Source organism: Diabrotica virgifera, chromosome 10 (genome assembly GCF_917563875.1).
Source record: "Diabrotica virgifera virgifera chromosome 10, PGI_DIABVI_V3a".
Lineage (NCBI taxonomy): Eukaryota > Metazoa > Arthropoda > Insecta > Coleoptera > Chrysomelidae > Diabrotica > Diabrotica virgifera.
The window spans coordinates 128,319,876-128,333,047 of record NC_065452.1 but is presented as its reverse complement, the minus strand read 5'-3'; the positions used below and the strand labels follow the sequence as shown (position 1 = coordinate 128,333,047).

Below are 13,172 nucleotides of genomic sequence, written 5' to 3'. Positions count from 1 at the left end.
TCGAATGCCTCTAGCTTTTTCATTAATGTTTCCATTATTGTCCAGGCCTCTGCGCCATATAGCAAGACCGGAAATAATAACATTTTAGCAGCCGCATTTTTAGTGGGAGAGATATTATGTCGCAATGGGTGAAAATATTTCTCATGCATGTTGTTAAATGTTGCTATGTCCTTTTCAACTCTAGATCTTATTTCGGTTGTTTCGTATTTCGAGTTGACAACTGTTCCAAGGTAAAAAATATTTTTGAACTTGGGTATTATACATTTTCATTTCAACCAATATTTTCACTAAATTATTAATGATTTTAATATAATATAAAGTCATACCTACATCCACATGTAGTTATTTCAAGGTTTACTTTTACTGTATGTATTATTAGAATCCCGTTTTTAGGAATATCCCAGTTTAACAGGAAACAGTAGCGATCAACAGGTAGCCAAAACGCGTTCCAATATTGCGGCTGTAATTTTGAATATTTTTTCGAGATATTTGGCACACGTATTCGTAATATAATAAAGAATGGCGGTACAGAGCCCAAATTGAAAAATATATTATTATGTGGAAATTACTCTGTAATTAAATACAATATTAAAAAAACGAGCCTGTACCGCCATTAAGAAGAACAAAAAAATACACTTTCTTCAAATAAACTTTTTTATCCGATACCTAGATTTTGTGTCATTTTGGAACTACTAAAATTTTCTATTTCATTAGTAGTTCCAAAATGACACAAAATCTAGGCATCGGATAAAAAAGTTTATTTGAAGAAAGTGTATTTTTGTGTTCTTCTTAATGGCGGTACAGGCTCGTTTTTTTAATATTGTATTTAATTACAGAGTAATTTCCACATATTAATATATTTTTCAAATTGGGCTCTGTACCGCCATTCCTTATTATATTACGAATACGTGTGCCAAATATCTCGAAAAAATATTCAAAATTGCAGCCGCAATCTTGGAACGCGTTTTGGCTACCTGTTGATCGCTACTGTATCACCTTAAGGAATACAAATTTGAGGTCCCGAAACTTTTTCATTTACTCTTTAAGGGGGTAGGTGCAAAATCGTGGTCCAATGCTATTTAAATTCATTCATTTTTTTCGAATCCTGAGAAAACTTATAAGTATTTTTGAAATATGTAAATGCAGAAAGAACAATTACATTATTACCAAGGGCCGAAAGTCTCTGGAAAACTTCTATAATGTTTATTTTATTAAGTTAGTTCTTTAAGTTAGTTATTTTAAGTTCTAGCTGCAACAAACCATTTCTTTTTCTGTTTTAAATTGGCTGAAACGGTAATAAAAATCTTGTCAGAACTGTTTTTTTATGTATTTACACACCCAGCACCAGCACAGAACAAAACACCACTTATTTGGCTTTATTCTTAATAATTAAAGACGTAAAAAACTGCGCACATTCAAATACACTGAGTAAATAAGTATACAAAACTAGTCGTCGATCAAAGACGTTACGACTGCTGACGTCACAGACCGTAGCCTCGCTGCAGGGTACCGTTTTTCTAGCCTCCAAGAAAATCAACATTATGAACTCATTTATCTTAAAAAATATACATTTTTAAACAGTTTTATGATTGTTACGTTTTTATATACCTTGTAATCTATTGAATTTAACTATATTTAAAAATTAGTGAACATCCCTATTGTAAATTCTTATAAAACTTTCTCTACAAACTCTTTCTTTTTTGGTAATATTTGTTTCCGATGAATTCTCATTAGAGTTAACCCATTAAGGCGATCTTCGAATATTGTACACCGCAACCATGTTTTTATCCTTCGAAAACTGCTGAACGACCTAACTGTACACGCAATGCAAGGCATTGTTACGAGAATTTCCAGCAATTTTTTTGTTAACGGATAAAAAGTAGTGGACGCTCGAACCAGTTCAAAAATTTCAAGGGTGCTTGAAGTTGTCTAACTCATTATTAAGGCGTTTTCTATTTCAATGTTCTACCCATACTTCTAGCTCTGCATATATTCCATCTATTTCATAGTGGTTTAAGGATTGTCTCAGTTCTAATTTAAGGCAATATAAATCAATTTTTGAAAAATGCTTGGGATGCAGAAGACTCAGAGCGAAGCCTGGCGTATTTTCTTCGGAAAACCGTGTCTCTAGAGAAGATATGATAGAATCCAGATACGGAAGAATCATGGATTGCCTCCAGTATTCACTATGCGTATCAGCTGGTTGATTGCTTCTATGCTGTTGCTTGTTTACAGTTCTAGGGGTAGATAATTCAAAACCGCATTCTTCGGCTATCTTATTGGCTTCATGCAATAAAGTGTTTGTTACGTTCTCTGCGTTGTCTGTGTTTTTCTTAAATATCCATGATTTGACGAATATGTTCCGCTACCTTTTAAACATTAGTTTGCGCAGATTGTAGGTGGTTGACTATAGGCTCTAGGTATTCAGAATATTTTGCAATCAAACTGACAGCGACGATAAATCCTGACTTGCATGCCGCAGAATGCAACTGATAAGATGTTTTTCTATTGGCCAAATTTCCGTCAACTGATAGGGTTTGAAAGGCCTGTACAATTTCAATGAAATTTTTTTGAAAAACCCTAATTACCTTGTATTTCTCGGACCACCGTCTTTAGCAGAAGCTAGGGATATTTGCTATCATATTCATTCTTAATACTGATTCACGGAAGAAATTGGTTATATCTTTAATAGTGGCAATAGTATTCCTATATATAGTATTATTCACCAATTTTATACTCGCATTGTCCTCTCTAGGGGGAGGGCAACTGCCCCCTCTGCCCCTTCCTGTGGACGCCCATGGCGATGGGCCAGTAACGTAGCCAGATAGGATGATACAGGTGGACACGGAGAATACTAGAATGAAGACAAAGGAGGACGACAACAAGCATAGGAAGGCCTCAAAAGAGATGGGTGGATGACATAAGAGCAATGGCAGACAAATGGTGAACTAGATTGGAGCAAGATAAAAAATATGGAAGCAATATGGGAGAAACTTACATTCAGGAGTAGATGGAAAATGGTTGCCGAAGAAGAAGAAGAAAAAAAAAACAAATAATCAAACATGCCAATCAAAACTCAATTAGTACTTAGCTAAAACTGAAATACTTAACCTAAGTACGATCTATCTCAACGTTTTAAGAAGGAGGGATGAGTTGAACAAGATGATATTATATCAATCGAAAACGGAACAAAAAATATGGTTTTTTATTATGAAGTATCTAAAAATATGTATCTAAATCTCTATAATTTGATCTGTTATACAACAATTTTCCTTATTGTATAGGTCTATACTAGTCTATAGAGTCAAATAAGTACATCATCAAACTAACCATAGCTAACCATGATACAATAACTGAAGATATGATATGGAGCCGGTGGGCGGAGCCTACGTAGCTACGTCACTCTGTGAGTAGAACAGCATTAAATTCAGTGTGGTCGTATAGTAAACGGTGTTTATTTTGTTGTTTAAGGTGAATTTTACTTACAATTTGTTAAACTTTTATTAAAAATGAGGTGTGCCGTGTTTAGTTGTAATGTGGACAATCAATCACAAGGTTTCGATACCAATATCTAGTTTTTTAGTTTCCCAAAAGACAAAATAGTGCGATGTGTGTGAAAACAATTATGTAAACGTAAACGTGCAGACAATTTTAACGTTAACAACGCTCGTATCTGTTTAACACATTATAACAGCGACGATTATGAACGCAATCTGAAACACGAGCTGCTTGGATATTCTCCTAAAAATTTTCAATGCCTTAAAAAAAGCTATTCCATCCCAAAATTTAGCCAAAGCGGGAAAAAGCAAAGTGGATTCTGGTAGGGAACAACTAACTATTTTTAATGGGAAATAAGCCACAATTTTACTAAAAAATTATTTTATTAAGGTTTCGACGTCCAAATCGGATGCCGTTGTCAAAATACAAAAAATATAATTGAACTAAACAAAAATGTTGTTGCTTGGTAAAAAATTCTTCTAATATTTTATTTAATCTGACTCATTTATATCGACAATTTAGACGTATATTATACATTTTAAAGAAGAAGACTTTAAAATGATATTGCCAATTGTTCATTCGATTACATGAAATCAACCCCAACTCAAGAATATCCGTCACAAAAAAATCATAGCATGTGATCTGTCTTTAAAAATACAACCATATGCAACGGTGACAGTAAAATTCTCGCGTTAGAGATTCCATAGTAAATCACGAGGAAAAACCAGGAAAACACCTCGTGATACCAGCCCGACATCGTCAGTATTAGGTCTTACTTTAGTTTATTCTCAAAACCAATACCAGATTCTAATATAATACTTACGATAATAATAGTAATACCTAATAATTACGATGTCATGATAGTATTACGAGGTATTTTCCTGGTTTTCACTCGTGATTTACTATAGAATCTCTAATGCGAGAATTTTACTGTCACCATTGCATGTGGTCATGTGGTTGTATTTTTAAAGACAGGTCACATGCTATGATTTTTTTTGTGACGGATATTCTTGAGTTGGGGTTGATTTCATGTAATCGAATGAACAATTGGCAATATCATTTTAAAGTCTTCTACTTTAAAATGTATAATATATTATGTCTGAATTGCCGATATAAATGAGTCAGATTAAATAAAGTATTAGAAGAATTTTTTACTAAGCAACAATATTTTTGTTTAATTCATTAATATTTTTTTTATTTTAAGAACGGCATCCGATTTGGACATCGAAACGTTAATAAAATAATTTTTTTGGTAAAATTGAGGCTCATTTCCCATTAAAAATAGTTAATTAGAAAAATGACACAAGAAAATAGTTTCAGAACAACAGTAGAGAGCAACGCTGTGTATTATACAGTATAATATATACCTAATGAGACGTATCTTGCCTAATAATAAAAAATCATGTTTGTAATTGATTTCTATTATCAGATTATGTTCTCAATAATTATATTTAATCATGCTAAACAAAACAGCACTTCTCGAAAATTTCACAACTGATATTAAAAGCTAAAATCCCCAAATCATAATGGCAATGCATTCGAAATGTAAAGGATCTACTCACAACGTGACGTCATGCGCGACCTGAACGAAATTAGGAACGCTGCGTGTCGTATCTTGGGTTATTGTATCATGATAGCTAACCACTCCTATTAAGCGAAATTCCCTGATAGTGGCATAGAAAAGCATTCAGGAAATAAATCAAAACTTATAGACCGGTCAATAATAAACTGATCTAACGTAAAGCCACTGAAACCAACATTTATCCCATTTTTCATCTATATTTAACACGGAAGGTGACAAAAATAGAGTTAGCGAAGAAATGTCTTATTAAAGTATACTTACTTCCCTGGGAGAAAGAATCGAAATAAAATCTTCGTATATAATTCTAGCTTTCTCTTCGACAACCTCCAAGTTGGTTTCACGTTTTAGTTCTTCGCAGGCTAACCAAAATAATATATTTTCTTCTGAGTATTCGACACGTAGAAAATCTCTGAATACTTGACGACCAGCTAGGGAAAAAAATATTGTTAGATTTTTTGTTTTTAAATTAACATGCTAACTTTATTTATCATATGGTTAAGATAATTTAATCAATAAGTGGTAAATTGAGTTTTGAAAATCATGAATAATACTGAAAAAAATTGAGTTTATATAAAAACTTGCCGCAATTTATAGGTACCTAAATAATAATAATAATAATAATAATAATACCTGTGGGAGTTTTATGTCAGTTCTTCTATCAGGCGCGGCCCCCTGCGAATGGGGGATGCTTTCTGGGTATTCGTAGCGCCAATACCCAGAGAGTAGCAGGAATACTTGCCGTGGAACAAAAACTGACACCTGGCAGTAGGTATAAAATGCACACCCATGAGAATGGAGACTAATAGTTTATGTTTAGGGCCGCTGCCTGGGGATCGCCAGGGCACGTCTGGAGCCGACGCTGGACGTGACAGCATGCGGGACGTCGGTGGCAGGGTGTTGAGGAGGCGGGCCCCTGTCACACAAACAGCTACAGCCCAACAACAAGAACAACAACCACAAGCGAGCCAAACAACAGCAAGAGCTCCACTCGCTGAAGGTGCTGCGCCGGAACATCAGCCAGCGCTCACTCAAGCGGGACGACCGAGGCAGCGCATGAAATGGACTGTGTCCATTAACGAAAGCATTTTGCGCTTCTATTATAAGGTGACAAACCTCGGTCAAGAAACGATCGGCTACAGACAACAGCTGTATGCCGAATTTTGCAGGGAGTACCCAGATATTCAAGTATCGGAGCAAAGAGTATCAGATCAATACCGGGTAATCGTAAGAAACAACCTTATCCCAGAGACTAGACGCAATACGATCAAAAGCGAAGTCGAACGGGAGATTAATAACCAAGAGCTAGTTTTAGATCAAGTCCCTAATGAAATCCTTGATGAGCAGATTCCTGAGATTCCCATACCAGAAACTCAACCTGACAATACACAGCAGGAAAACAACGAGTTGCGCGATAGTCTAGAGAACGAAATGGCTCGTGCCGTACAAGAGTTTAATGGAACAAATCCACTTAGCAGACCACCGCTACCACGAATAAACTCTTGTAAGAAACTAGGTGCCCTGTTACAAATTGTGAATACTGAAGTCCTACCCAATTATGTCGTAGAAGCCCACACACTGGAGTATCTGCATATGCTAATCTACTGTGCAGCTACAGCAATTGCCAATGTAATGGGCGTTAAGATCAGAACACGACGGGGTACTAATAACGGAAGGACTGGTAACAGAATTGCACCCTGGGAAAAAAGACTTCTCGGAAAAATTGAATTACTGCGTAGGGATATTGGTCAAGTCACAGAATATATAAGAGGTGTTACAAGTAGAAAAGTAATTAAAAGAGCTGAAGAAATAATGCGGAGCACTGCAAGACACTCGAGATACGATCCAGAAAATAACACAGCCCAACAGTGTCTGGATACATTAAAACAAAAACTCTCCGTCTATTCAGGACGATTAAGAAGGTATAAAGTTAGTAACAACCGAAAATGTGACAATGCACTTTTTGAGAACTCTGAGAAGGCGTTCTACCGAAAACTCAATTCCACCGTAGAAAGTGTCGACAAGTCTTACCCAAGCCAAGAAGAAATTCATGAGTTTTGGGGAAATCAACTTTCAACACCAGCTGCTTTTAACAACAATGCTGGCTGGATAGAAGATACGACGCACAACTGTCACCACTACGTCACTGCTAACTACGAACCATTCACGACTGAAGAAGTCTCAAATGTCATCAAAGAGCTTCATAACTGGAAATCTCCTGGACCAGACGGAGTTCAGAACTTCTGGCTTAAAAAGTTTTGGAGTATTCATGAGTGCTTATCAACATTAATTAATCATGTTATTTCTAATCCGCAGGAATTACCATCATTTCTAACTCAGGGAACTACTTATTTAATACCCAAGGATCAAAATAACACCCAAGATCCATCCAAGTACCGCCCAATTACTTGTCTTCCAACTTTGTATAAATTGGTCACATCCTGTGTAACCCGGTGTATCTACCAACACTGTGCTCTAAACAATATCATAGAGCCTCAACAGAAAGGATGCGCTAAGGGTTCCATGGGTTGCAAAGAACAGCTTATCATCGACTCAGTCATTTCTAACCAGGCATTCACTAAAAAAAGGAACCTTTTTACTGCTTTTATTGACTATAAAAAGGCCTTTGATTCAGTACCGCATGAATGGCTAATAGATATATTGAAAATATACAAAGTAGATGATAACATAGTGACCTTTTTAAGGCATATAATGAGAGATTGGAAGACTAAAATTCACCTCCAAATACCTGGTGAAAACAATATCGAAACCGAAAATATCGCAATCAACCGGGGCCTATTTCAAGGAGACTCGTTGAGTCCATTGTGGTTCTGTTTAGCTTTGAACCCCCTTTCCCAGCTATTAAACTGCACTGACTCAGGTTTTAGCATTAAAAGCAATAATACTGTGGTAGCGAAGCTCAATCATCTGTTGTATATGGATGATTTGAAATTAATGGCTTCCACTCGAGAACACCTAGAAGAGATGCTAAAAACTGTAGAAACATTTTCTAATGATATTAGTATGCAGTTCGGTCTAGACAAGTGCCGTGTTTTGAATATAGTCAGAGGAAAGGTACAGCCCGGTGGATTCGATATGCAAAATGGCCAGAACATCGAGGCCATGGGCGATAACGATATGTACAAATATCTTGGAGTAAAGCAGGCGCGGAAAATTGACCATAAGCAAATGAAAACTGAGATAACTACTGAGTTTATAAGAAGGGTAAAACAGCTGCTTCGTTCACAGCTTAACAGTAAAAATTTGTTTAAGGCACTAAACACCTACGCTTGTTCCGCGCTTAGCTATTCATTTGGTATTGTTAAGTGGACAAAAACGGATATAGAAAATCTTCAGCGAAAAGTACGCACACACCTCACAAAGGCACAAAAACACCACCCTAAAAGTGCAGTAGAACGAACGACATTACCCCGGTATTTAGGAGGAAGAGGACTTATGGATATAGGTGAGCAATTAGATAAACAAATTGCTAATTTAAGAACTTATTTTCAGATGCAGGCTGAGACATCTACTCTACATCGCGCTATCTGCGCAGTAGATGACACAACACCGATCAAACTGAGGGAAGCAGAACTGCGCATAAACCACCTTACTAAGGACGAAAAAGTGCGCGCCTGGATGGGTAAACCTTTGCACGGGCGACATCCCAATGAGGTCAGCCAAGATTATGTCGACAATATAGCGTCGAACTACTGGTTGACATCAGGAAAGATGTTCCCTGAAACGGAGGGTTCATTATTGGCCATTCAGGATCAGGTTATACCAACCAGAAACTACCTGAAATATATCATCAAAGACCCTCAGGTTCAAAACGACAGATGCCGATATGGATGTCAAGCCCAAGAAACCATCCAACATCTTACAGGGGGCTGCCAGGCATTTGCTGCAACTGAATACAAGGAACGGCATGACGCAGTGGGAAAAATCCTTCATCAAGAGATAGCTATCAAGCTGGGACTTCTCCAAACGGACCATCTCCCGTATTATCAATACGTCCCTGAGAGTATGCTTGAGGATGGCAACTACAAGCTATACTGGGACCGCACTGTGCTCACAGACCAAACAGTGGCACATAATAGACCAGATCTCGTACTAGTTAATAAATTAACAAGACAAACAACATTAATTGATGTGGCGATACCTAACAACAATAATCTACGTAGTAAATTCACTGAAAAGATCGCCAAGTACAGAGATCTAGAAATTCAAATACGAAGGCAATGGAGAATGCAAAGTACCCAGACGATACCTATTGTTATGTCTACTACTGGAGTCATTCCGAAGAACCTCCTCGAAAGCATAAAAAGGCTGGGTCTAAATGAACATCTTTACAAGACCATGCAGAAAGCTGTACTACTCGCAACGGCCAGATGTGTACGAAAATTTTTGGGAGATACACCTGCATACCAAGTCACCTAGGGCTCGATAACACGGAAAGAGTCCCACCAGAGCTCAATCCTTTTGATACCGTAGGTATCTGGGATGAGTCAATTTTCCCCTTAGAGGGAGTGTGAGCCGTATGGCTAAATCTGGAATAATAATAATAGTCCTACCCAATTATGTCGTAGAAGCCCACACATTGGAATATCTGCATATGCTAATCTATTGTGCAGCAACTGCAATTGCCAATGTAATGGGCGTTAAGATCAGAACACGACGGGGTACTAATAACGGAAGGACTGGTAACAGAATTGCACCATGGGAAAAAAGACTTCTCGGAAAAATTGAATTACTGCGTAGGGATATTGGTCAAGTCACAGAATATATAAGAGGTGTAACAAGTAGAAAAGTCATTAAGAGAGCTGAAGAAATAATGCGGAGCACTGCAAGACACTCGAGATACGATCCAGAAAATAACACAGCCCAACAGTGTCTGGATACATTAAAACAAAAACTCTCCGTCTATTCAGGACGATTAAGAAGGTATAAAGTTAGTAACAACCGAAAATGTGACAATGCACTTTTTGAGAACTCTGAGAAGGCGTTTTACCGAAAACTCAATTCCACCGTAGAAAGTGTCGACAAGTCTTACCCAAGCCAAGAAGAAATTCATGAGTTTTGGGGAAATCAACTTTCCACGCCAGCTGCTTTTAACAACAATGCTGGCTGGATAGAAGATACGACGCACAACTGTCACCACTACGTCACTGCTAACTACGAACCATTCACGACTGAAGAAGTCTCAAATGTCATCAAAGAGCTTCATAACTGGAAATCTCCTGGACCAGACGGAGTTCAGAACTTCTGGCTTAAAAAGTTTTGGAGTATTCATGAGTGCTTATCAACGTTAATTAATCATGTTATTTCTAATCCGCAGGAATTACCATCATTTCTAACTCAGGGAACTACTTATTTAATACCCAAGGATCAAAATAACACCCAAGATCCATCCAAGTACCGCCCAATTACTTGTCTTCCAACTTTGTATAAATTGGTCACATCTTGTGTAACCCGGCGTATCTACCAACACTGTGCTCTAAACGATATCATAGAGCCTCAACAGAAAGGATGCGCTAAGGGTTCCATGGGCTGCAAAGAACAGCTTATCATCGATTCAGTCATTTCTAACCAGGCATTCACTAAAAAAAGGAACCTTTTTACTGCTTTTATTGACTATAAAAAGGCCTTTGATTCAGTACCGCATGAATGGCTAATAGATATTTTGAAAATATACAAAGTCGATGATAACATAGTGACCTTTTTAAGGCATATAATGAGAGATTGGAAGACTAAAATTCACCTCCAAATACCTGGTGAAAAAAATATTGAAACCGAAAATATCGCAATCAACCGGGGCCTGTTTCAAGGAGACTCGTTGAGTCCACTGTGGTTCTGTTTAGCTTTGAACCCCCTTTCCCAGCTATTAAACTCCACTGACTCAGGTTTTAGCATTAAAAGCAATAATACTGTAGTAGCGAAGCTCAATCATCTGTTGTATATGGATGATTTGAAAGTAATGGCTTCCACTCGAGAACACCTAGAAGAGATGCTAAAAACTGTAGAAACATTCTCTAATGATATTAGTATGCAGTTCGGTCTAGACAAGTGCCGTGTTTTGAATATAGTCAGAGGAAAGGTACAGCCCGGTGGATTCGATATGCAAAATGGCCAGAACATCCAGGCCATGGGCGATAACGATATGTACAAATATCTTGGAGTAAAGCAGGCGCGGAAAATTGACCATAAGCAAATGAAAACTGAGATAACTACTGAGTTTATAAGAAGGGTAAAACAGCTACTTCGTTCACAGCTTAACAGTAAAAATTTGTTTAAGGCACTGAACACCTACGCTTGTTCCGCGCTTAGCTATTCATTTGGTATTGTTAAGTGGACAAAAACGGATATAGAAAATCTTCAGCGAAAAGTGAGAACACACCTCACAAAGGCACAAAAACACCACCCTAAAAGTGCAGTAGAACGAACGACATTACCCCGGTATTTAGGAGGAAGAGGACTTATGGATATAGATGAGCAATTAGATAAACAGATTGCTAATTTAAGAACTTATTTTCAGATGCAGGCTGAGACATCTACTCTACACCGCGCAATTTGCGCAGTAGATGACACAACACCGGTCAAATTGAGGGAACCAGAAATGCGCATAAACCACCTTACTAAGGACGAAAAACTGCGCACCTGGATGGGTAAACCTCTGCACGGGCGACATCCCAATGAAGTTAGCCAAGACTATGTCGACAATATAGCGTCGAACTATTGGTTGACATCAGGAAAGATGTTCCCTGAAACGGAGGGTTCATTACTGGCCATTCAGGATCAGGTTATACCAACCAGAAATTACCTGAAATATATCGTCAAAGACCCTCAGGTTCAAAACGACAGATGCCGATATGGATGTCAAGCCCAAGAAACCATCCAACATATTACAGGGGGCTGCCAGGCATTTGCTGCAACTGAATACAAGGAACGGCATGACGCAGTGGGAAAAATCCTTCATCAAGGGATAGCTAACAAGCTGGGACTTCTCCAAACGGACCATCTCCCATATTATCAATACGTTCCTGAGAGTATGCTTGAGGATGGCAACTACAAGCTATACTGGGACCGCAGTGTGCTCACAGACCAAACAGTGGCACATAATAGATCAGATCTCGTACTAGTTAATAAATTAACGAGACAAACAACACTAATTGATGTGGCGATACCTAACAACAATAATTTACGTAGTAAATTTACTGAAAAGATCGCCAAGTATAGAGATCTGGAAATTCAAATACGGAGACAATGGAGAATGCAAAGTACGCAGACGATACCTATTGTTATGTCTACTACTGGAGTCATTCCGAAGACCCTCCTCGAAAGCATAAAAAAGCTGGGTCTCAATGAACATATTTATAAGACCATGCAGAAAGCTGTACTACTTGCGACGGCCAGAATTGTAAGAAAATTTTTGGGAGATACACCTGCATTCCAAGTCACCTAGGGCTCGATAACACGGAAAGAGTCCCACCAGAGCTCAATCCTTTTGATACCGTAGGTATCTGGGATGAGTCAATTTTTCCCTCAGAGGGAGTGTGAGCCGTATGGCTAAATCTGGATAATGATAATGAAATGCTTATCAACACTAATTAATCATGTTATTTCTAATCCGCAGGATATACCATCATTCCTAACTCAGGGAACCACTTATTTAATACCGAAGGATCAAAATAACACCCAAGATCCAGCAAAATACCGCCCAATTACTTGCCTTCCAACTTTGTATAAATTGGTCACATCCTGTGTAGCCCGGCGTATCTACCAACACTGTGCTCTGAACAATATCATAGAGCCTCAACAGAAAGGATGCGCTAAGGGTTCCATGGGTTGCAAAGAACAACTTATCATCGACTCAGTCATTTCTAATCAAGCATATTCCAAAAAGAGGAATCTATTTACTGCTTTTATTGATTACAAGAAGGCCTTTGATTCAGTGCCGCATGAATGGCTTATAGATATATTGAGAATATATAAAGTCGATGATAATATAGTGACCTTTTTACAACATATAATGACAGAGTGGAAAACTAGAATTCACCTACAAATACCTGGTGAAAGTAACATCGAAACTGAAAAT

General features: G+C 37.8%; 1 protein-coding gene across 1 annotated transcript in view; it reads right to left on the bottom strand.

Annotated features, from left to right (window-relative positions):
* Nucleotides 1-13,172, bottom strand: part of LOC114342587 (regulator of G-protein signaling 17) — a 224,723-nt gene that overhangs the window by 96,315 nt on the left and 115,236 nt on the right. Inside the window, exon 5 of the mRNA XM_050641366.1 lies at nt 5,342-5,508. Coding sequence (XP_050497323.1) covers nt 5,342-5,508 — 167 coding nt within the window. The remainder of the gene's footprint in view (nt 1-5,341; nt 5,509-13,172) is intronic.